The sequence below is a fragment of the Apostichopus japonicus genome, chromosome 1 (genome assembly GCF_037975245.1).
Source record: "Apostichopus japonicus isolate 1M-3 chromosome 1, ASM3797524v1, whole genome shotgun sequence".
In the NCBI taxonomy this organism is placed as follows: Eukaryota; Metazoa; Echinodermata; class Holothuroidea; order Aspidochirotida; family Stichopodidae; genus Apostichopus; species Apostichopus japonicus.
The window spans coordinates 6,906,124-6,932,638 of record NC_092561.1 but is presented as its reverse complement, the minus strand read 5'-3'; the positions used below and the strand labels follow the sequence as shown (position 1 = coordinate 6,932,638).

Here is a 26,515-nt window from a genome sequence, read left to right as displayed (position 1 = left end):
TTTATGAAACTTGGGATTAATGATTAATGTAAAGTTAGGGAAACGAAACAGTAAAACCAATTACTGTACATTGAATTTGTGCAACATTTTGTTGGAGTGATAAGCAAAACACGTTTTAACTTTCTAAAACGTTTTGGGAGGAAACCAATTTAGTGGCAACCATATCTTTAGATCAATAGAGCAAGATTTAATGGGTATCCAATTATGATGCATGTTTAAGTTTTATAGTAAAATAATTTGTAATTTCCTAAAGTTTTTATGAGCATCCAAATATGGTTTCAACCACATAGATCACTTAGCTAGATTTAAATATATCCAATCATAATAAATGGTCTGGTCATAAAAGTGACTGTTACCATTGAGTTTATCGCTACTGAACTTGATTACGAGTCGTCTTAGTCGTCTCTCACTACGGTTAATTACTACGGTTAATTAGTTGCTCTGCTGTCCATGAAAATGTCTTGTGATGCTGCGCAATGATAAAACCAACAATATACAGTACTGCAGAGATCCCATTGCTGTGTGTGAAGGGCCAAATGGCACCACCACAGGTGACAATTTCAGTACCATCATGCTTCCCAACCCCTCCACCAACCCCCCTCCTCCTCTCAAATGAAACCAATGTTAATAGATGCTCCCCATACTGCAGTACACATTACATTGCAAACACAGGTAAACAACCAACAGGGTTTGATTTTCAAATGATAACAAATTTTATAAGGAAGTACTTTCTGAATCTTTACCGAACTTGCAGTTTTTTGTTTTTTATATATAAGTGATGAATGGTGATACAAAAAATTGGGTGACAGAATATCTGGAATCGAAACAAATCATTGTCCACTCGCTCCCCTGATTATCATTTACATACTGTATGATTTGGTGAAAATAACTACAAGTGTCTTAGACAATGTTCTGTGATTTACAACAAAACACACAAATTTGTAAGTTTTCTTAATGTCCTTGCCAGTGCCATGGCCAGAGGGAGAGGGGGTGGGCGAGGGGGGGGGGGGTGGGCAGTGGAGCGCAAGGTGCTCCAGAAATTTTCAGGAATGAAACTGCCCAAAAAAAAAAAAAATTGCACACGCCTGCAAATTTGTATACACTGGCAAATGTACATAAAATGATGGAAAGGATAACACCATTTTGCATTTGAGCCCCCCCCCCCCCACCAAAACCTTTCTCAAAATGGAGGAGTCTCCCCTTCCATTAAGCTCCTCCCCAACAAGGGTATCAGACAAATTTTGGTGGAACCATCTACAACTTGAATTTGTAATATCGAGTATAGCCTACTGTGGCATGAACAGTTGTACAAATCAATGTTAGGCATCAATTACAATTAAAATCTCTGACTCTTAAAACGAGGATAAAATTTAGCGTTTCCGCCTTATACCATGGAGGCTGGATATGCGTCTGGTCAATGTCTCTGATTGCTGTACCATTAGGATGCTACTTAAAGTGTATGCTCTCATGAGACTGACAAGCTTTTTTCTGGGTAAAAGTTTTCCCGCAGATCGTGCAGGCAAAAGGACGCTCCCCGGTGTGGATTCTCTCGTGCCGCACTAAATTTTCCCTGCAATGGAACGCTTTATCGCAGAGGCTACAGGGAAATCGGCCGGCCCAACGATGGTAGGCCTCGTGGGATTTGTACTTCACAGGATTTGTAAACTTTTTGCCACAAAACTTGCAAAATGTCGGCTTGAATTCGGCATCGGACGCTCCCGCTCCCTGCGGACCGGTCAAGTGCTGCGTATTTTGCGTTCTCCTATCTTTGCTTGGTGATGTGTGGGAGGATTTGAGGCTTTGCTGTGCGCTGGGGACAAGGTGATTCTGAGGTAATTTCCTATCCAGACCAACTTTTGGCTGTAGCAGGTAAATGACGGGGCGTCTGTTGGTCGAAGATGACTGTGGCTTGGGAACTGATGTACGCTGCCAACGCTCTACACAAAGAAACAGAATACAGTTCTCAGTCAGTCTCTGGGATAGAATCAAGGAATATTTTTATTTGCAAAAAATATTTTCAAGTATTGTGTCCCGTTGTACACACACCCTTCCCAACCCCCCCCCACCTCCACCACCCCTCAGTATACATCCGAGGAGGAAAACAAGCATGCACAAAGCATGCACAAAGTACGGTAAGTTTGTTGGTACAATATTGTGATTGTCACTCCTCTTTTGTTGTACCGTATGTTGTTTGTCTAAAATGAACAACTATACCCAGGGGAATAATCAATTTGGTATCTCACTGCAAAGAAACTACACAAAAATTGTCAAATATGCTATACAAGTGTATCTAAGTAGAACACAGTAAACATTAATGGTTTAAAGAGAACTACGTGAAGTTAACGGAGGGGGTGCCACTATCATGAAAGTCATGATGTGTGACTTTTACGACAGGAATGAGATTTTTTTTTGAGTACGCCAGGTTTTAACTGACATTTGGTTTGGTCCTAATTGACCAAACATGGCGTTTTAGGCTTAGTTTCTTAAACAAGCCACAGCATATGAAGTTTAGTTTACTTCTGAGACCAGAGACTTCAAAACTGTATTTACACAAACTTTGAAAACTCCTGTTTATTATTCCCTGCTACATGAGAGATTACATTTTCTATCATTGAGTGAGGGGTCTGCCTTGCAGGAAGGGAATGAGGGTGGGAGTGAGGGGCACAACATGAGTTGGATTTGTTGAGGGACAGACAATGAGGATGTACTAGTGGTCTGCCCTGGGAGGGAGAGAATGAGGGTGGGAGTGAGGGGGGACAACATGAGTTGGTTTTGTTGGTGGAAACACAATGAGGATGTATAAGGGTCTGCCCTGGGAGGGAGTGAGGGTGGGAGTGAGGGGGACAACATGAGCTGGTTTTGTTGGTGGAAAGCCAATAAGGATGTACACAAGGGTCGGCCCTGGGAGGGAATGAGGGTGGGAGTGAGGGGGACAATATGAGTTGGTTTTGTTGGTGGAAAGACAATGAGGATGTATAAGGGTCTGCCTTGGGAGGCAGGGAGTGAGGGTGGGCATGAGGGGGACAATATGAGTTGGTTTTGTTGGTGGAAAGCCAATGAGGATGTACAAGGGTCTGCCCTGGTAGGGAGGGAGTGAGGGTGGGAGTGAGGGGGACAATATGAGTTGGTTTTGTTGAAGGACAGACAATGAGGATGTACTAGTGGTCTGCCTTGGAGGGAGGGAAGGAGGGAGGGGGGACAATATGAGTTGGTTTGTTTGAGGACAGAGAAAGCTTGTGAAGTTGCATCTCATTGTTCCTCTGTAGCACTGGCATGATCAAGTATGATTTCATGACCTAATTCTAAACAAACACTTTACAGAAGCTTCATAAAATGGCATTTATCAATAGCAATTATTATTGCAGAGAAAAATGTAATGAATACAGCAACTATCAACATACATGTATGGGTAACACTTTTCTTCTCTAGTTCTTTGGTAGATTCATTAACAGTATATTTGCTATTATGTTGATACACCATTTTCTTTGTATATATGGACCATTCCATAAATAAGGGGGCTAATGTTGTGATTAAGCACATATTAGCCACAAACTCTATGAATCACCTTTTACATAGAAATTTACATGTTGATCATACTGTAGTAGCACCACAAATGCCCATAAAAGTATATCATTCCTGTAAATAAGAAAATAATGGAATTTTACCATTGGCCCCCTGCATTTATGGAATAACCCATATATAATTGAAAATGTAATGAGAAGGAAAATCCAGAACTGAGAAAACTTCCAGCCTCCACAGGGATTCAAATGCCGGCCTCCCGCTTTACATGCGGACACCCTAACCACTAGGCTATGGACGCTGATTGTATGTCAAGAGGTTCGAAACCGGTGAGGAAGGTCGTTATTCCACTGAAGGCGTTTGTCACCTGTATCGAACAATACTAGTTCTGTTTTGGTGACATATTTGCCTTACTCTAGAGATCAAACATGATGCTAACCAACTCCAATATATATTACAGTGTATTCTTCTTAAGTTTTAACAGAAATCGTAACTACATGAACATTACAATTACCTACTGTACACACCCCACACACAGTTACTTTAAATGGGTCAGTTCATGCATCTGGCAAGCTCTTTTCTGTGCGAAAGCCTTCGAGCAGACTTTACACTGAAAGGGACGCTCCCCGGTGTGTATCCTTTCATGGCGCACAACATCCTCCTTACAATGGAAAGCCTTATCGCAGAAGGTACACGGAAATCGGCCAGCTCTGGCATGGTAAGACTCGTGGGCCTTGTACTTGTGATGGTCCATGAACATTTTCCCACAATACTTACAGAACACGGGCAGAGGACCTGAGCTCTGGACTGCACCACCCGGGACACCTTTGTGAACTATTTTACGGGAACTACCGCGGAGGGAGGATCTTTGAGGGCTTCTCGTGCTAGTTTTTTGCGAAGTTGCTTCATTTAGAGCCAAGGGCAACGTGGAACTAGAATAATTCAACGTCCTGGTCGAGGGTGCCTCAGATTCTATCAACGAATGGGGAGGGGTATAATGGGTCACTTGTGGGTTTGTTTGAGAGGCACCTCTGGGGATTGAGCTCTGATCAGCCATTGCTGGAAGTTGGGGAGGGGCCGGGACTGGTGCAAGCATCGGCTCCCATTGTCCTAAACAAAGAAACAAAACACCCGTTGTCAATACTGTCATTTAGTAAGGTCACAAGGGATAGATTTACTCAAACGACTTGTCTTTGAAAAATTTACATCGGGCCATCAGAGTTGACAACAAACTTGAAAATACAGTAATTGTTGGTATATATGTTTGAGAAAGTTATTCCTCATTGCCACAAGGTTTAACCGCTTACTGTAAAATAGTCCATGAATGTACAGTACATTAATGACCAAGTGTAAAGGCCTCCCTGACCCACCCACCCCCCCTCCCCAGGCACCTGATGATTTTCCATGACTTTCATGAAGGCTGTACAGTAGCATCAGAGGAGGAATTGTCAGCACCATTTAACATTGGTTTGAATCCAGACCCCCTTCCCCTATTTAAAACCTGTTTCAGTATACCTGAGCTATTTAACTGTCTGCAAACTGTGGGTTTTGAAAAAAAAATCAGCAGGTAACAAGCAGGATTCTCCAGGTGGGAAAATTCATCTACAGTTTTCGGTGCTTGCTGGTGAAGATGAGATTCGGTTATTGATTTTTACCATCCGTGAGGCCCAAAGTGTGAGCCAAAGTTTTCATGAGTATTTAGCATCGATACTGAGTTTTGGGGATCTGATGCCCTGTCATCAATTAGTCCTAATGGGAGATCAAGGATTCTGTAATTACTAGACTACAAAAAATAGTTGGGGTATCAATATTTCCCTTCTTCTCACTTATGAGTGGAAGGGAGGAGGCAGGGAAGAGAAGAGGGAAGAAAAGGACTAGGGATAGGTGTTGGGGAAGCAAAATGGTAGCAACAATGAACCTGTCCATTCGACGTACTGTACAGTAGGAGGACTCAATTATTCAGAGCGTAAGAAACTCTTCTTCATTTTTTAATCCACAAAAGACAACAAAAACTTAAAAGCACAGTTCAAATGTCAATTGGTAATTTACATAATATATTTCCTTTAGTGTAGCTATATAATCACCAGCTAACATTAAAAATAAAACAAGTCACTGATTTCACGATAATCATAAATCTTTTAAACATTTCATCTCATCTCATCAAAAAAACAAAGAGAAAAATGTTTCTCTTCTTAAAACTGATTTACAATATTTTAAAAGACTTATTTCAATATGGCAAGCACAGGCCCCCCCCCCCCCTTCCCTTCTTTCTTTATGGGACTAATCTGGAAATAGATGGGTATGGACTCATACGATTGTCTTAAGCACCATGAAACAAAGGTTTAGTTAACAACCTCCCCAAACTAGTTATTATAGATGGACAATAAAGAGGCAGCCTGTCCATACAGTGTGCAAATGCTTTCCAAGTCATAACTACTTCAAATACTGTACGACATGCCTCTTGCAACTTCGCAAGGAATTAAACCAAGGAATTATAATTCAGTCTTCACATACTGAACAGCAGTTTTTGAGGTTAACGAAGCTTGCTTCCCATGACATACTGACTAAACTATTGTCCTGCGGATAAAACACTGGGGGAACGTATAACTTGCAGTTTTTGTGTAGTTTTGCGTAGCATTTTGCCATAAATTAAAATTTTGCAAATCCCAGCACTGTAAATTGTACCACTCGCAAAGGATCAGACCGACAAGTTAGATTCTACTATTTAAAATGGGTAAATTCATGCGAACTGCAGGCTCTCTTCTGTGTGAAAGTCTTTCCGCAGATTTGACATCTGTAGGGCCGTTCCCCTGTGTGGACCCTCTCGTGTCTAACCACGTGTTCCTTGCAATGGAAAGCTTTATCGCAGAAATGACACGGAAACCGACCGGCTCGGCCGTGGTATGCCTCGTGCGCTCTGTACTTGGTATGGTCTGTGAATTTTTTGCCACAATATTTACAGAACACTGGTGGCAATTGTGCCAAATTGCCAGTCTGGGACATGGGTGGCATGTTTCTGATTTCTACGGATTTCTTTCCCGCCAGAAGAGCGGCGGAACTCGACTTGAAACTTGGACGTTTGAGAAAATTTGTCGTCGTTAAAGACGAACTAGGGTTGTTAGTAATATTGGGTCCAAGATTTTTGGGAGACTCTGGTAGAAAATGTTGGGATTCATTGCCCATCTGGGGGGTCTTTTGAAGGTCCCTTCTGTTGGGTCCACCACTGGTCTGATGTTGCCCAAGCGGAATAAGTTCGATGGGCCCTAAACAAAGAGATGAAATAACTTAGTCAAATATGTTTTAATGTTATTTAATGTTAAATATGGCACTGCGTATTTAATGTTACAGGTATGTATGTCAAAAAATAAGCAATGTAGTAAGAAAAACACTACTGTCAAGTTTGCGAATGTGGTGTGACAAATTTCTCGCTTCATTTCAATTTTCGTATCATAAAGAAGAAATCGAAAACTTGCCCAATGTTGACTTTCGCTTGTTCATTTCCAAACGTTTGAATTTGCTGTTACTCTTTGATTTGGACTAACATTGCTTTTAATTTGTTCAACAGTACTTGATAAACAACGTACAATAGTTAAAAAAAATTTGGTAAGATGAACTACTGTAGGGGTGTCAGTAATATTGGGTCCATGACTTGTGGGACAGTCTGTTAGAAAACGTTGGGATCTCCCTGCCCATCTGAGGGGTCTTTTGAATGTCCCCATGAGGGGATCTTGTTGAAACTGGAGGGGGAGGAGGGGGATATACAGATTCTACAGCAATCCCATTTTCAATAACTATCACTATGTTTGGAATATATTGCCAGAGGAACTCAAGCACCTACTGTAATGTTCACTGAACTTGGAATAACCAACAACAAAGGACGGATGTGCCCAGCAGCTTACATCAACACTCTATATATATTTTTTTATATTAATATTTAAGCTGTGTCAATTTTTTTCTTCATATTCATATTTTAGGGGTTTTGTCATTTTGTTGTCATTGTAAAGCGCTCTTGAACATGCTTAAGCATGAAAAGATCGCTATATAAATTTGGTAAAATTATAAAATTTGGTAAAATAATAACACAAAACACAGAGAGCCAGTTGCAAATTCCATTCTTGCTGGACTGGCCAAAGTCGGGTCCACTAGTAATGACCAGAGCCTTTTCCTGGTTAGTATTTAAATGTGGCCAGTTAGGATTAAAAAATCTGCAGTTTGTTTGTTTCCTTGTATACGTTTGAAATGACTTGCACACCCCCTTTTTTACTTATCTATCACCAATCATACGCACATGCCTATAGCTTTCAAGTTCCCATTGAACATTCTATCAAATTCCACCCATTTGGGTTTGGTACAGTTACAGAAGCCCTAAAAGAAATTTCAAAGGAACAAAACAAACAAAACAACAACGAAAACAGAAAAAAGGGGGAAAGAGAAAGGATAAAAGACTACTCCCGAGAGTTTCTTTCGACGTGCCATGAATATGGTTTCAAACACAAACTTTCCGAACAAAATCATATCACAAATTTAAAAAGTAAATATATACAATCTACGTTCAAAATCTCAAAAGTATCTTGAACAGTAACTTTGGCCAGGTCGCCTGGAATGTTTTCATAAAACTAGTTACAGTACGTACAGTAGTTGACAAATTTTACTACTGATTCTGTTTTTACTTTTAATGTTACTTAGGTTATTACTAAAGACTAGATTCTGTTTTAAAGGCTAGATTCTTTTTTACTATTTCTACTGATTCAAAAAGTTTCTGGACTTGTCCTTGGTATGATATTAGATTTGCTGTTTTTCTTGTGAATCTCAACATTGTTCATTTTCTGCATTTCAACGCCACCTCTGATGGTCCTTTACTTTCAAAGTATGAGGACCTTTCTAACGTCAATCCAACATACTACTTTATGCTGAAGGAATACGGTCACACAGGGGAGACTTTTCTTGCCTTGAAATGAACCTCTTTGCATACGTATAAAGGGTATGCCAAAAACTAGTCAGAACGGATGGAACTTTAAACCGGTGCCATTTTATTGCTTCTATTGAGGCATGTATTTTTACATCTGTCTCTGATGTGAATTCTCAACAAGCTCTTCCTCACGAAACCTGCGTTGCATATGTCGCATCGGAAGGGTTTTTCCCCAGTGTGAAGAATCTGATGATCCCTTAGCGAAGCTACCCTCGTGAACGACTTAGAGCAGACGTCACACTGGTAGGGTTTCTCTCCAGTGTGGACGAGCTCGTGGCGTTTCAGGTCTCTGGCGCCCGCGAACCTCCTCGCACAGAACCTGCACATGAAACTGCCGCTTTCGAGCCTTCTGTGAAATCTTTCGTGATTCGTTAACTTTGGAATGGAATTGAAAGTCTTGCTACAGAATGAGCACTGGTACAGGATATTTAAACGAGAGAGTCTTTCGGCGTTTGTGCGAAGTGACTTTGTGCTGGGGGGAGGAGGTGGTATGCGGGACGTTGGGGGTGGATATCTACCGAGGACTGCTTTGGGAGGCGGTCCTCGAGAGGAATTCATCACCTGAGCAGGATATCTGGCAGATGTCTCTAAAGAACAGACGAAAAGAGAAAAAAAAAAGTTGCTGTTCAGGTGTCTGCTTTGTTCCTTAAATTCAGAGGATTTTGGTTTTAATAAAAATATGGGTATGAAAAATGGGAACCTCAATGCCACTAAAAAAAATAAACTTGGCTTTCCACCGAAACCCCCCCCCCCCCCCACAACACTTTGATTTTAACACGGCTCATGGGTGACTCTGTCATGTAACATTACTGTACAGGGTGATAACCAAATTCTGTATGTTCACACACAGAGAATTCCATGAAGATATCCCTCCCTACTGCTATCACTGGTTGTAAAACTTTGAACACCTTCAAAAAACGTCTTAAAGAGTATCTTATATCAAACTATCATTGATTTTGTATTTTCCTTTCTTTGCCATCTTTGTTCTGTTTTCTCTGTATACTTAAGCTTTCTTTCTATGTTTTATTTGTAAAGGGGTGTCAACGTAAACAAGCTCTGCAGAGCTTCTTGTTGGTACTCCTCAATCTCTTGTTCTCTTATACATTTACCCACGTCTATTGTCATAATTGCATACTTTAATGCGAGAGATTGAAATAAAGTCTTATGAATTGAATTGAATTGAATATTTGAGGGTTCAAAACTCTTTTGTTCCAACATGGAAATAGCTGTGACATCCTCTCCAATCAGTTCTTGTAACATTGGACACCCTTTACTAAATGCATTGCAACTCACACATTTAGAGGACCTTGTCTTTTATCAATTCAAGGTGTGCTATAATCACAGTCAAGAAATTTTAGGGGTGCTTTATAAGTGTGGACTCCTAAAGATAGGTACTTACTTCATGATATCTACATTTTGTGTGTGATTGTCAATGCCCTCCTGCTGTAGGGTACTGTCACTAGATATATACTTCACAATGTTCCAACAGTTTCTATGAATTCCGGTTACTGGCACTTTGAGGAGTAAATGAAACTCATGTAAGACCAATTAAAGCAAGGGGTGAGTTGATGAATGCAAAAGAAAGTTATTTCCGTTGAAGAAACTTCTTTAAAAGAACACATTTTCAAGCTTTTTTACTGTGTGTGATAAATCGTGAATCTCGGAAGCCATTTCAGGCATTTGTTCGCACTTGCATGCCTCATAAGCCAAGCCTGCATTTCACCCTACTGTTATTCTATTCAAAACAACAAGACAGTGGTGAATTTTGTGATCCCATGTCCGTCCCTACCCCCCTCCCCCAAAATACAAGTTTTGTAACCGAGGTAACACATCGCTTCATTGATTTGGGGGCATGCTTCCACAGCCCGTATTGATGTGCAGTTGCAACAAGTTCTTCCTCTCGAAGCCTACGTTGCACATTTCGCATTTGAAGGGTTTTTCGCCCGTGTGGAGTGTCTGATGATTCCTTAGTGAAGAGCTCCTAGCGAACGCCTTGAAACAGACGCTACACTGGAAGGGTTTCTCTCCAGTGTGGACGCGTTCGTGGCGTTTCAGGTCTCTATCGCCGGCGAACCGCCTCGAACAGATCTTACACATGAAGCTGCCGCTTTCGACCCTTTTGTGAAACCCTTCGTGATTCGTTAACTTTGGGATGGAATTGAAAGTCTTGCTACAGAATGAGCATTGGTACAAGATATTTAAACGAGACAGTCTGTCGGCGTTTCGGCGACGTGACACTGTGCTAGTGGTAGGAGATGGGGGTGGTTGCCTATCATGAATTGCTCTGGGAGACGGTCCCGGAGGAGTGAAATTCATCATTTGAGCAGGATACCTGGCAGATGGCCCTATAGAACAGACAAAAAGAGAGAGAAAAAAAAGTCTGCTTTTACTCCTAATAATATTCAACAGAATTTGGTCTACTACTGGGAGCAGAGGGGAATGATATAATTGTGAACCAATTGCTACTAGAAATCGGCTCTGCTACTGTAGGAAAGTCCAAGCTTGGTTATAGAATTTTGGACATGACAAGACGAAGAAGGAAGTTGATATTTGGGGACTTGTTTTCTCCATGATACTTTTTCTGGTAGCCCATGACTGTCACCATAAAATAAACAAAGAAAGAATCTGAACAAGTTGAATGTCCCAGGCTTTTTCATGAGACATCAACAGGTGTTGAAGAAGGAGCCATGGTTTATTTTCATCATGCCCTTGTATTGACTAAGATATTGTCCATGTAAAAAAGGACAATTTCCATGCACGAAGGACAGCTTTGTTATGACTTGTCTTTGTCAAAAGCGACAGGCGAAGGGCCTCTATAACTGTTCGCCTTGCTGGCTGAACAGAGGTTACAAAATATAGTGTATGTTCAAATACCCAGTGTGCTACATAAGGATAAGTTTAGTACATGTTCTAATGGGAGGGAGTTATCTGTGTAGACTGTGTTGATTGATAACGCTACAGTACAGTATGTATGTCTTGGTATTTTCATAAAGATTGAAATTCACTGCACCCACAGTAATGATGAGATAGTGAGCAGGGAAGAGGAGGGAGGGTGGAGGGGAAGATGGGAGGGGAGGGGTGAGGGTGGGAGGAAGAGCATGGATTTTAATGTCACTGTATCAATTTCTGTGGGCTTCTTTAAGCAGACCTATATATATTGGGGGACACAGGTTGGAGGGGGAATGTTGAAATACAATAAGTAGCCCTTCACGGTGCAGATAAGTGTGTACTTGATGGCTTGTGTATCTCCTACCTCAAAGACTCATCTCCAATGTTTGTTGTAACACAGGTTTTGATGACATGAGTAACAGTATGGTACATGTATATATCATGAAAAAATTGTGGCTACATAAGGAAGGTCTGTAAGGATGGTGGAGGGCAGGGGCCCATTGGCTGGTGCTTGTTTCATGAACGGTTTATGTGGAATAGAGGACCAACCCAGATAACTAAATTGTTATTTTACATCAGAAAACGCTAGTTTATTAAAGGAAACAAAGAACCATTGAACCAACATGAAACCAACACAATGTTTTCTTCTTTAACTCTCTATATATTCCAAATAAACTTTTATGTATAATTTAGCAAATTATGAAGAAAAACTAAATTTCACCCTTTAACACAGTTAAGCATCTTTTCTTTGTTCCACTATGTTGTTTAAAAAAAAAGTTAATCATGAAGCACTCTTACTGTACATATTAACCAGGGGGGGGGGGGTTTAAATTACATAAGCTGGATGGGGTTGCTTCCACATTACCCAATACTTTTCTATGACCGAATGCTTTGAGTTGGAAATATGTGAATATAAGTCTCATAAAAAAAGTTTTAAAAAAAATTCTCACTTCACATTATCTCCTACAGTGGTGTTACGTCTAAATTGACACCACCCGACTTTACCGGACGATAAATTTCAATTTCGACGATCCGACTATAAAAATTCTACCCGACGATAAACTGCAAAAGTACAGGTGTATTAGCCCGACGATAATTCAAGATGCGGACCAACCATCCATGAAAGGATTAAATCGATTGCTATTGTTAAATTTATTGTCGGTAGCATTGGTTAATCCCGACGATACCAGGCCTAGTCTGTTGATAAACACTAAAGAGAACTACTGTACTGAACTGACATTGCTAAACGGCCTAGCCCAAGTTGCGGACCGACCCTTCATGAAAGGATTAAATCGATCCCTACTGTTAAAATTATAGTCCGTAGCGTCGGTTAATCCAGACGATACCAGGCCTACAGTCTGTTGATGAACTGAAGAGAACTACTGAACTATACAATGCGCTTCTGAACTTACTGTACATTGCTAGGCGGCCTAGCCTAAGTTGTCTACAGTATTATCGCAACATGCACGAACTTCGATGCAAAACAATGTAACACCTCACATATATAGCCTAATGTTTTACTACTTTCCCTGTAACAAAAAAATTACCTTGTGTACCTTTCCGAGTGCAACGGTGTTTAATGTTTACAATCCACTAACAATAATATAGTATTGGTGCAAGATTTGTTTCTTTACCGGCAATATCTTACAATATAAATGCACCATAAGGTGAAGAATAAAACATCTGCAGACCGAACACAAATTTAGTGGATGTTATCCAGAATATTAATAGTGAATTAATAGATTTAAAACTCCCATTTAGTTTTGTTGTTACGACCTGGCACTGCAATGCAGCCGCCGCGGCGCCATTTGAATGTACCATAGTTGAATGGTCGGAACATCAAACACACCCGCAGCAATTCCCACGCACGTTATGCAAGGGTCGACTTCAAAGCTTGAGAGGGAAAGTGGAGGGGTGGGGGTGGGGGGAGGTTACGTGCTTAAACAAAGACCTAAGCGTCCATCGTTATTTTCATATGAACTGATTTTAATACAGACACTGTGAAAAGTGTTGCAAGAAGATTTAATTTGAACCAAATAGACGGACATCAGAGCACATTACGCGACTTTAGATTAACTTAAAGTGGAATTTTAAAATGCATTGTAAATACACTCTATCTATCAGTACAATTTCGGAGCTTGTCCAATATGATCTACTATATAAAATCACACTCATGTTATTCGTAAATTGAAAAAAATTATTTGAGGCAACACCTTTTATACTTTGTAAACTTTAAATCACTCATAACTCGAAAACAGAAGGAGATACAGACTTTTGTCGGCAGTAGGAGGAATCCTAAAATGCGTTTAAAATAAGCTCTATCTATCAGTACAATTTTGGAGCTTGTCCAATATGATCTGACTGAGTTAGGACAAAAATGTATAAGTTTGACGAAATAGCGTATACGAAATAGCACACAAAAAATCACACTCATGTTATTCTTAAGTGAAAAAAAAACATTACTGAGGCAACACCTTTTATATTTTGTAAACTTTAAATCACTCATAACTCGTATATTATTTTATTTATTTTACGTGGTGAGGAATGTGTTTAGAAGCATCTACAGTAAATTGTTCAACATCTTATAAATACAGAATGAAAATAAAATGGATCTTGTTTTGTGTTACTTACAACTACTGTAGGAGACAACTAAAGAGATATTATTTGGTGCCCCATACTAAAACGTCCAGGTTCCGCAATTCTTTCTTACCTGAGGCAATACACTTGTTTAACTCGCGTGCAAAGCGATTTGGCCACAGTGTGTGATCTGTCACTTGCAGCTCTCTGTGCTGCTTCTGTTACTGTTCTGGTTCTGCTAATTTAGTTTTATTATCGTATCTGTTGTTCACTAATAGTTTGTTTATTGTATGGTTTTGTTTGTATTCACTACTGTTTTACTTTGTTTACTGTCGATGGGAAATAATTTCCGTTTTTTGTTTTTCTGAAATGGACAATAAAGTTTTCTACCTATCTATCTTCTATCTATCAAGTTCAGTTGTAACTCACTGATAAATTGTTACATTACAACATAATGAATATTCTTCTGTACAACTAGATAAGGTTATCTACTGTCGCGATCAGCCTTTTCTCGCAGTTGCTGTCTGTAGTGCCTGTTGAACAGATCGATGGCTGTCTTCACACGTGCCCACTCAGCTTCCTCTGCCTGATGTGTCGGTAGCGGTGCCAAGTCAAATATGGATCGTCTTATTTCCTGGAGGCGCTGTTGATCTAGTTGGGTCTTGCCCCGCTTCCCTGATATGTTCCCATGTACTCGCTCTTCTGCCGTAAAATATTGTGCAACCAGACGTTTTGCCATTTGCTTTCGATTCTGCTTTTGCCATAAGTCTGGAAGGATATTTTTTAACGTCGATACGTTGAACGACAAAAAAAAAAAAAAGAGGATTTTGAGAACGAGACAACCAAGAAGAATATTTGTAGTTATAATGTTCCTCGGGCTTTCTCGGGTGAAAAATTGAAAGAAATTGTTGTTGAATTGTTGATTCTAGTCTACAGATACTGTAGGCCCAAGGGTTAAAGCTCTATGTGCGGGTCAGACCGGTCAACGGATAGGGTGTATTTCAGCGGTACGGAATGAATCAGCGTGATTGATACTGGGAAGTATGATTGTATTTCTGATGTTCATATAGTGTTATGTATTATATATCCGTTAAAATCAGCGAGGCTTCATTACAAAATCAATTATGATTTACTAAGGCATTCAAAATCGAAATATTTTCTGTAGGCCTATATTCAGATTTGTACAGTATTGTTGACATTGATAATATACAGTACAGTAGTGTTTGGTCATGGCCTCAGTCCTCTTGCAAGGAATTATCTTGCAATTAGTTTACTGTCTGATCTATTGTTATAGCCATTCTTCCTCGTGGCTGTTGCTCCTGGAAGCAAAAACCACAACCTATTGTTCGTTTCCTCTAAGCTCTCTGCCTTGCCGACGATACTGCAGCTAAACCGATGATAACCAACTTTTATAGTGTATTTTAAGCTGACGATACTCGCGCTGCCCCACTATAATAGTGCTGCCTGAGCTTCCCGACGATAAAAGTGTTGCTCGACGATCCGACTATAAAGACGATAACCGACTATAATGCTCAGACGATATTGTCAACCTCGACGTAACACCACTGTACATAAATTATGTAGATTGTATTACATGTCACTTTAATGCAACAGAGTTTACATACAAGTGTAGCCTACACAGTAATTCCATGTGCTATCTTTATTCACCAAACACATACTGTACATAACCACAAAAGTAGCAGTGGTCTTACGGGGATCACACCTAGAAGTTAGTCAATACCTGGGAATACATGATTTTACTAATTAATCTAAAATTATTATTTTATCAGCTATTGTAAGGAGATATTTGTTAATACTGACCTTAAAAAGTTTTGATTTGCTTCTTTTTAAAATTTTTTATTAATGCCAACTCCTTTCAAAGACTGCTCATGCACATAGCAGAAATTTCATACGTTGTCTTGCATAACATTAGAAAGGTGAATCCCCATGTAAATTTTCAGTTTAGATTACATAATGTTACTGTGCGTATGTAAATTTAAAGCATATTTCTGTACAGGTATCTGACTGTTTTAATACTTAACTCCCATACTAATGCAGTTGACCAGCTGGAATTGTCGGTCCCTTTCAAACAATGAAACCAAAAAAATATAAAATAAAAAAATAATTAAATAATTAACCACCAAGTGCTTTTTGGTTGCAATCTATATTAAAAAAAAATTGGTATATGTGAACATATCGTGTTAAAAAAAAAAATTAAAAAAAATTGTCGGCCCCTTTCAAACAATGAAACCACAAAAAACCCCCCCCCCCCAAAAAAAGAAAAATTAACCCTCAAGTGCTTTTTGGTTGCAATCTATATTAAAAAAATTGGTATATGTGAGCATATCGTGTAAAAAAAAAAAAAAAAAAAAAAAAAAAGGGTACAAATTATGTCTTTGTTTTGATATTCAACTGCAAATCTTGTCTATGTGGTTTAAAATTTAGGGAATGTTGTGAGCCGAGGGCAGACCGGGCACGGTTTCGTCGGGCTGATCGTGACTCCGTTCGTGTCTAAGCAGGTTATCTTTACGATTATATTCTTTCTTGCAGACTCTACAGGCATGGATCTCGGGTGCCGTGTGAACCTTTTGGTGCCTGGCACAGTTATATTGCGACCTAAACATTTTATTACAGTAGGAGCACATGTACTCCTTTTTGCTGTTCTCTGAATCATTCGAAGGAAGGGACACAAACGGTCCACTACTTAAGCTGGGTAAGTTATGTCTTTCAGCGCAATCATGATTGGCCTCGTTCAAGTTTCCTAATAATTCAAAGGTACACTGTTTCCCCTCGGCTGCTATCACCGTAGAAATCAGATGTTGTCCTAAAGAAAGAAAGGAAACAGCTTTCGTTTGTCTCTGCACTTTTTTTTTATTAAATATTATTCTCTATATTTTTTGGTCTCTTTCATTTTCTATATTTCAATCATGAAACCACTGAAACACAATTTTTTTTAAATAGGTTTAAAAACTAAAATACAGTATACTCGTTGGTTATTTAAACACTCATAAAACTGTTTGTATTTACAGCCTCAGATACAGTTAATAAACACACAAAGGGGAGCATCTGTAGTTACAGCCTTACAGGGGGAATAATTTAAAGTGTTCGAATTTTGTGCTGCAGTTTTAAACTGCTACACAACGTTGGAATCGTGTAGCAATTTTACCATTTTGCCTAGTATTTTGCGATGCCGGATAAAATAATCCCTGCGTTACCATACCGCCTGATGGCACAAGCAAAACCAACTATCTCCCCCCCCTACCACACACCCATTGTCTCTTTTTTCATTTGGGGGGCTTAAATCTATGCACCTGCATGTGCGACAGAAGATGGTCCTTCCTGTGGAAACCCTTATTACAGACGAAACAGATATGGGATTTGGGAGTCAGATGGGTCTTTTGGTGCCTGTAACAGTTGGGCTGAAAATTGAAAACTTTATCGCAGTATTTGCACTGGAAGTGTCCTTTCCGTGCACTGCGCTTGGTGCGTGGTCTTTTCTGGGAGGGTACCTGCCCTAAAAGAACCGAACTAAACACGTTTGAAATGTCTCGGTCTCCGACATTTTGGTTGCCATAGTGACATATCCTCTCTTGGGTAGTAGTAATCTTGGGCACAGGAAGATACAATTCTAAACAAAGAGAGAAAAAAATGCTAATTTGAATGGCACTCCGGTTCTTATTCTAGAGATGTCTAAATGCCATTATTTTTTTCCCCTCTTATTTTACAAGGAATGTAAGAGCACAGGTCTTTATCATCAGGATGTGTGGTTTTTGTACAGTTTACAGAGATGTGTAAGTGATAGCACCGGCCAAGAGGGGGGTAGAAAAAGCTACAAGGTGACAGGACAGGCTTAATATAAAGGCCTGTTAGGCCATAACTTTGGTCCGTCTAAAATAGTATTCAGTGCCTCTCCAAAATAAATACCTAACAGTTGACAATTAAAAAACAAAACAAAAATGCATAAAAAAAAATTATGACAAAACCATGACTTCGGCCTTATGTTGTGTACAGCAGAGAAAAAAAAATCCCACCAAACGATTTTATTATATGATAAAGTAAGGTACTAAAAATACTGAGCACAAATTTCTTCCCAAGAAGAAGAAGAAATATCAGTTAATTGTTCAAAAGAATAGAAAGGTAATGAGTTATGTTGCATCACATTATATATTGATATAATATCGAGGATTGATTAAGCGCAGGCATATCCATAGATAACGGTGCTCAAGGCGCATAACAATATTACCCTGGTCAACGATAACCTGTCAAACATAGAGACAAATCCCTCCACATGGCAGCAGCTAAACAGCGCCAAACTGACAGTTTATTTCACAGGTCCCCATTTATACACCTGGGTGAAGAGAGGCAATACATCGCAAGTCCACTGCCTTATTATTAAACAGCTTGACCACATATTTGCTACTGTGCAGTACAAGTATTACAAATTACCTTTACTTAATTACAGTAATCAATGAGTAAAATTAGAACACAACTTTTCACTCACAGGTTATTAAAAGGATGTTTGCTATATTTACATACAGGAGACCAGAGTCTTATCAATTTTGTTTCTAGTCCACCAATAGCCTTAATCAGGGATAATTCTTCTCAAGGCAAAAGTTACAAAAGTGTAGTAAGGAATGTCTGAATGCACTCATCAAAAAGTAGTTTTGTTAAAAAGTTATCCGTGTCGGACGGTAACTACTTTGCGGCTAGTCTCTTCTGATGAACGCGCAGATGGTTCTGGTACATATCCTTACGGTAAAACGTTTTATGGCACATGAAACACTTGTGAAAGCAGTTGCTCTGCGTGGTTTGGGCGTCACTTTTAAGATGTATGCGCATATGCCTCAGCAGCATATCTCTCCTGTGGAACCCTGCGTCGCATACGTCACAGACGTGGGCCCTCGGTGCCAAGTGGACCTTCTCGTGCCTATGGCACGAAGGCCGGGCCTTGAAAGTTCTGTCACAGTATTTGCACTTGAAATGTCCCAGGCCTGTAAACCTGTCCTGTGACTTTGGGGGATGAGGGCTGGTATGCGTACAAGTGTGATATGAGAATTCGGGGCCCTCTAATATTTGCTCGCAGATGGGACACTCCTGGCCCCTCTGTGTTTGAATGTGCATCATAGCATAGGGTCCTACACGGAAGAGAAGAGAATAGAGCTCAGAATCTCGATAGGAGGTTGTATGCGGACGAGACGTGTAGAACGGTATCGAAAAAGCAAGGCGTTTACATTGTTACTAAATATGCATCATGTAAAATTTGCTGAGTGTAGTTTGTAGAGTCGAGTACAATTTTCTTTGAAAGATTCTCGAAAAGTCGGTGGAAGCTTTTCACCCAGTGTACTTTAATAACAGGACTTAAAAACTGCAAAGGTAGTTTCATGTATTTCTTTGAGTAAACAGTAACACACAGATGTATACTATCTGAGCAAAGTTCCAACAGCAAGAGAAATTTCGATGTACCGTATACAAAAAAAACAAAACAGTTTAACAGTTGAATGTTGTAGTATACTATTAAAGCACCTTATAATTGATTGAGAGGCAGGCAGCTTGTTTACCAACGATGATCATGTCATGGTGTGTTTCGTGGAAAAGATCAGATGTCGTCAGTGCAAAACGGTAGATATCACTCAGTGGAAAGGGAGATAAGTTACTTATGGAGGTTGTGAAAGCTACTGAAATAATTCAATCAAAGCAGAGCATTGAAGCAGGGCAAAACTATCTTTCAAAGAGCACCAACTGGGAACTGATCCGGGATGAAAACGAAACCCTGTCTGCCTTTATGTGCATCCATGACAAACAGAGAGAGTTAGACGGTGGCAGCGAGGATATATGTAACAGAAGGCAAGCGATGTGTAGACGTACAGTTTGTATTTACAAGAATATTAGAGATCTTGACACATGCATCTGCATGACACAACGAGGAGGGTTATTTGGTAAGATAAAAGCAGAGAGGAAGGGCACAGCGAACATTGTGACTACACCAAAGTGAACACCAGCAAATTTTTGTAATAATTACTTACAATCGACATGCTAATGTCAGAGGATTGGTCGCATTACTCTTCAAGTTTTTTTCTTTCTTGTCATAGATTAGACATTAAACTTGTAAGTTTTCGCTAACATCATTTTTCAAAGAGATGCCACCACTATTATTCTGTGATTACTGTTACTGTATCAATTACCGTATTAATTACAGGAAAAGACGTTTAACGATCTACAGAATGAAATAGTGCTGATGGAAGTCTATGCCTATGTAAAAAGGATGTTAAACATTACATCAAGAAATGCTTCAGTAACTGTACCTCCAAAAACTCTGTTCATGCAAAAAGTTTAAACAGCTTTGTCCTGATGCGTTGACATCTTTAGCTGGGACTATCTTTCAGAGATAAATGCTTAAGACATTTTGCTGACAAGTTCGCTGGTAGACAAACTGGGCTTGCGTTACAGACGGTACTTGTTGTCGAATGAGAAGTTACCTAAGGTTACTGTACAGTAGAATAATAGATATAAAGTTCTCTAGCTTTACTGTGTATAATTTGATGATTAAGGGGCTGTATATGTTTCTCCCAGCATTTTTTTTTAATGTCTGATATAAGTTGTACAGACTACAGAGATCAAACATGAAGTTGTGCAGAATACGAGAGTATACAAATTTAATAACTTGAGTAGATATGTCTGAAAAGTAGGCAAAATGCTTACTTCAGTACATATCAAAATATTACAATGTATGACAGCGAGAGAAGAAGGTACCTTTGAAAGTGCAACAGAAGTTATTTTGGACTTTGTTCGTTTTATTTTACGATGACCGTGTCACTTTTGAGGGTAAAAGATTTGTGCAAATATGCAAATTAAGTCAAATAATTAAGAGTTCCTTCAAGTCATGTCATACAAGGCCGCTCTTCTTTATTTTCCTCCCTCTCCTAACCCCCCCCCACCACCCACCACCTGAAAACAAACTTGTTCACCAAATGAAATGAAGTGGCCAAATGCCCTGCAACCTATCCTACATACACACTGCACAAGACCTATAGTGCAGTAAGTTGCTCCACTGCAGTAACTACTAGATGGTCACATTACAATTGATTTGTTGCCCAATTTAACAGCAGTATTCTAGCACTTCACCATTTTTTTGCCAAGTTCTGGGGTTGACCACAGTCCCCTTCCTGCCACCTGTAACTACATAAAAGGGGATTAAGGCCTCCCCCAAAAACTTCTTCACCTGTTGATCCAATCATTGAACTGACTTCTACCAAGTCTAAGGACAATATGTCTCCTATTTCCAATTAATTCAAAGGTAAAAGGTCCCAATTGTATTTCAAAGGACTTAAGAGGCCAATGAGACACTTTCAAAAGTCCTACTTCTCTGTCAAGCAGCTGATCTACAAAACGCGAAAGTATAAAAAAAAAAAAAAAAACTTGCACAGAATGAGTAACCTCAGCGGTATTGTATTTTTTACGACTAATACTGTTGATGCGTGTTCTTTATTTCACCCCGTCCCCGTGTCTAAAAGAAAGAGTCGTTCAACTCTGCCGTGTGAAGGCACCGGAAAAATTGTCCACAAAATAACAAATGTTGCAGAGATCGGATATCGTGACTGCAGAGTTTATTCCTTCCCTCAAGGAGTTTCAACAACATTTGCAATACAGCAGGTATCAAATATAAAAGGCTGTGTATATTTCCTTTTTCCCATCAAGCAACAGGTAACGACGGAGAGACAACATCAACATGGACTGTTTCTCTTCTAAAATGCTGTAACCAAAAACAATGCCACCTTGTTGTTATGAGATGAGAGGAGTAAGTTTGAACCAATTTAGACCCAGAATTAGCCCCTTGCATTTCCCCTTCACACTTGAACCATGGTTAGCCAAAAATTGTAACAAACGAAAAATTAGTAGTTTCAGTAGAAAGGGCTTCAGGCATTAAAAGGTGAGAAGTTTCCAAAAATTGCATTACAGGCACATAGTTAACAGGTCCTCCAATCCCCTCCCTCCCCCTCCCCAACCCTGTCAAAGCTGGTAAATAATTTGTCTGTATTGCTTGAGGAGAAAGGTAAGATACACAGCCCACAAAAATTCATTTGCCACACATCATACCATGATAACATGACAGCCAATTTGTCAACCTTCGCTTTTCTGTTCCAACTTTAAGCTTTTGTAATCCAAATATTCTGTCAAATTTGTTTTCTTCAGAAAACAGAGGAATGAAAAATATTCAATTTTTGGGGTAGGAGACGACAAGAGAGGGACCTCTTCATCGCAATAAATTGATAATTAATTACGTTAATTTGTTAATCTGAAATCATTATCATGAGTCTGAAGTTTGTTTTCACTTCGGTTTTCACTGTAACTTTCTGTCCTTGTGGGTAGTCTTTTCCCTGGACTGACAGCCAGCCAAGAGAAACACATAGGAGGCAAGGTCATATTTTCATGGTATAAAGAGGGCACAAATAAAAATTGGTCCAATTGTAACAAACATTTGAGACATGTAATTATTGATTTGATGAATATCGTACCTCAAAGAATATTAGTGAAAGCCGAAGAACATGAAATGCAAGAAAATAAACGTGGTCAAAAATATGAGATCATAAAGCACAGAAATTTTTCAAATACTGCTCTGGTTTGGCTCGTGATCACAGCTTCAGGCTACAACCTTAATCTTCTTTCCTCTTCCCGCCACCCCCACCCCTCTTAAAAATGGAACATAAACTATCACCACTCTTAAGGAACCTTCCCTGCCCCTCTCCCCACCAGGAAGTTGAGACTAGTGCATCAAGCATAGCAACCATTTTACTTGCAAACTCTCGAACAGTTTTCCTATAATTTCACACTGCTACTTTGTCTTCTTTTGACCCACATGAATTCAGTTCAGAAGATACTCGAGAATTATTTTCAAAAGGATGGCCAATTTTTGTAGCTCAAAATTAAGGGCAATAATTGTCAAACCGCATGAACGTTTATTGAAAGACGATTAGCCCCCCCCCCCAAATTTCATCCCCAGGGAATGGCTAGAATTTGTAGAATGATCACCATATCCTCCCTCTACACATTCAGTCCTTATTTGTATATTTCTGGTGGAATGAAAAATGATCTCATATTTTTGACATCAATACAACACTTGGAAGTCAGCAAATAACAATCACAGACAAGAAATTGAGACCAAAACTACATTTTTACCCCAAAGAATGATTTATGTTTTTAATTTTTCTCTTTCGTACAACAGATTCTCAAGTAAATATTTATGGTAATTTCAAGGATTTCATACATTAATTCTTCTAGAAGAACACATCAGATAAAGACTCTAGAATGAGGCAATTCCAGGGTCTCAATTGTTATGTCTGTAATTGTTTCAACAAGCAGCAAACACGCAGTGATATCTCTAATATAGAAGAGGGTGGCCTTTAGAAGTGACAAAGCATGAAGCCTGCTAACATCCTACTGAATAGGAACCAACCAGCAACTTAATTTCAGTCTGATATAATATTAATCACACCCCCAAAAAGGATCCCTACACCAAAACCAAACATTTCATGAACTAAAAGCCCATTTTTTAAAACATCAAATTTCACACCATACATTGGTGAGCTAATCTATTTTGAAGATCCATCTCAGCTTGAGACTCTCTCCCTCTTTAGTTTCCAGATTTTAAACATTGTTTACCCGTAAAGTCAAAGAATTGTTGCAAGTTTGACAATTTGGAAAAGTATTCTTTGCGGGTAAGTTTTCGTCACAGTACGCGAATGCGCCCACCTGACCGGTTTAACTTATTTTGAGTTCTCACTGCTGTATCGAAATTACAAATCTGATAGATATTTCCATAAAACGATGAAAAATTTCCATCTTATCCGAAAACTCATACAAAATGTGACATTAAAATGTGTCAAATCAATCAATTTGCTTCTGAGGTAATTGCTACATCAAGAAAATTGTCATTTTCACCCTTTTTGTCTCTAATCTGTTTTAATAATAACCAATTAAACCTACTGATCATCCTCCTGGCCCCCCCCCCTCCCTCCCTCTTTCTCCCAATTTCCCAAAAGATGAATGAAAATAGGGGTGAAGAGCATGTTTGCTGCTTGTCATATAATATCCTAAATATTTTAACGTTTGTTAAACACTCTCGCACCAAATTACCACTTACCTCAACAGATGACCCTCTTTGATTTGGAGATACTGATTCACGACAAAGATAAAACTTCAGAAGAATACAAAACCATAGAAATGCCGATGCTATAACAGACTATGATTCCCATCTTACAAACATACACTGACACTATTCACACTGTATTTATACACACAGAACCTGACACAAGAGAGGAAACGAGCAAGAGCTATTTTAAACTATTGACAAGTTATTTCAATGTCTACCTGGGTGAAACTACACAAACCAACACTCCATAGTCTTTCCTTTAGATAATCAATGTAAACAATGGACACGGACAATGAAAACCAAAACTGCAAGAGCGGACACAGTCCATCCAACATAATGTATGCATTTATGTATATGCATGCATATTTTGCATACAACAGGGAAGAGCCGATAAAATATAGAAAAGAAACTTTGTCACCAGAAGAAATTGGAATCTACTCTGAAAGGATTGGATAAACTGTGAATACATCCAGAAATTAGTCATTTGCACTAGCAGAATGTCAACCAACAACGTACCTAGGAAGCCTAAGATGTGCCTAAGATATGCATAGTTTGCATACAACAGGGAAGAAGCAATAAAATACAGAAAAGAAACTTTGTCACCAGAAGAAATTGGAATCTACTCTTAAAGGATTGGATAACCTGTGAATACATCCAGGAATAAATCATATAGAACTAGCAGAATCTCAACCAACAACATACCTAGGAAGCCTAAGATTATGAACAAGTATCATAACTAGTAAGCACATATGTCTTCATGGAAACCTACAAACCACAATTACCAGTAAATAGCTTTTAAAGCCGGCACTCAATCTTTCGAGCAATTCTAAGAAGTTGTAACCTCATACAAACGTCTCACAAGTCTTTCGAAAAAGTGTGACTTGCTAGGTAAAAGACCACACAGGCACACACCTGCACAGTACCACACACACATGTATCCACATAACCACACTACTGAAACTACAGTAGCACCTCACATGCTTACATGCATGTCCCCGCAATGGTACCACACATACACACATGTACCCACACAGCAGTACCACACAGACACAAACCTACGCAGAACCACACAAACATGTACTACAGTATCCTACACTGACAGATACCTACAATTTAACCACACTCACACAAACCTACTTAGTACAAGAACATATTTGCATGTACCTACAGTTGTACCACACCAATCTGTCCTTTCTAGGTTAACAAAGAAACTCTCAACCAGGGAAACCTACGAAAATGCTACAAGAAACAGGCCACAGCTAGCTGTGACAAAATCCAGAAATCTAACGACAATTCCTTCTGCATCGTTTTGTGTCCTCAATTCTCCTCCTGCTTCTGGTCTGGTCCTCCTCGTATGTACTTCCCAAGTGACGTACAAACCACTTGATTATTCTTCTTTTTGGTGCAAGAGTATATCGTGAACTTTTAAGCAAAAGGGCATTCCCATTCAACTCAACCCTACTTCATCCACATGGACTGACCACTTCTCCACCAAATGGGAAGACTTTTGAAACCCTTCAGAATTTAAGCGGCCTATCAAAATCTATCCGAATTTGTGTATGCCTCGTTGCCAAAATCAATGTGATATCATTGACAATCTCGCAAATGGGCAAAAAATTTCATTTCTTAAGGCAGCAGATTCCTCCCACTTTTGTGAACCGGTTACGATTAATTCGTGGATGTGAGGTGGAAGAGAAGAATGAAAATGCCGTACGCTCTCTATATACTGCCGACTTCCAAGCGGTTACGGGTGACTTAGGTTACGAATATGCACGAGGGATTACTCACCACTTGTTGATGGGCCCGGCACATCTTGCTGACTAGTACCTGGTATGGATTGCGGTGGGATGTTACTAATATTTCTAACTTGCTGCTGCTGCTGTATGTTAATCTGTTGCGGTGCCGTTCTCGTTTTGCCGGCCGGTTGATTTCTGTTGGTTCCATATTGTCTCCTCTGAGGTGGATATGTTCTTTGAGTGTTTATATGTTGCACATTGCCCCGCCTCTGAGGGCTGGGCTGCGCTCTCTGTACAAAAGTCTTTTGGGGAGGCATAAACGATCCCGGAGGTAATACCCCTTGGGGGTTATGAAAATCCGAAGATGTGGTTGTAGGTTGGAAAGAAACGGGCGTGACAGGTACGTCGGGCTGTTGTTGAGTCTCTGGGTAAAAGAAGTCTTTGACAGAAAAGTAACGAAAAGAGAGAAAGGAAAATAAAACAATATGACAAAGGACCGAAATATTTGTTTCAGAACGCAACTCATATCTCAAATTCTAGCCAAACTATCACAAGGCTTGCAAAAACTTCTGATTTTATCTGGTTTAGGGACACTATTTTTTCCCCTTTGCTCCATCTCAAAACGTGTTTGCATTTTACTGTTAGTTATCAAATCAGCCAACACTTCTAATTAATAAT

General features: G+C 39.5%; 1 protein-coding gene across 1 annotated transcript in view; it reads right to left on the bottom strand.

Moving 5' to 3' along the window:
- The window catches only part of LOC139971885 (uncharacterized), a 50,113-nt gene that overhangs the window by 16,478 nt on the left and 7,120 nt on the right, over window positions 1–26,515 (bottom strand). The window contains exons 8-14 of the mRNA XM_071978702.1: window positions 25,890–26,276; window positions 10,328–10,833; window positions 8,540–9,073; window positions 7,812–7,884; window positions 6,270–6,782; window positions 1,448–1,937; window positions 441–469 (exon numbers count right to left, since the gene is read on the bottom strand). Of these exons, the coding sequence (XP_071834803.1) occupies window positions 441–469; window positions 1,448–1,937; window positions 6,270–6,782; window positions 7,812–7,884; window positions 8,540–9,073; window positions 10,328–10,833; window positions 25,890–26,276 (2,532 nt within the window). The remainder of the gene's footprint in view (window positions 1–440; window positions 470–1,447; window positions 1,938–6,269; window positions 6,783–7,811; window positions 7,885–8,539; window positions 9,074–10,327; window positions 10,834–25,889; window positions 26,277–26,515) is intronic.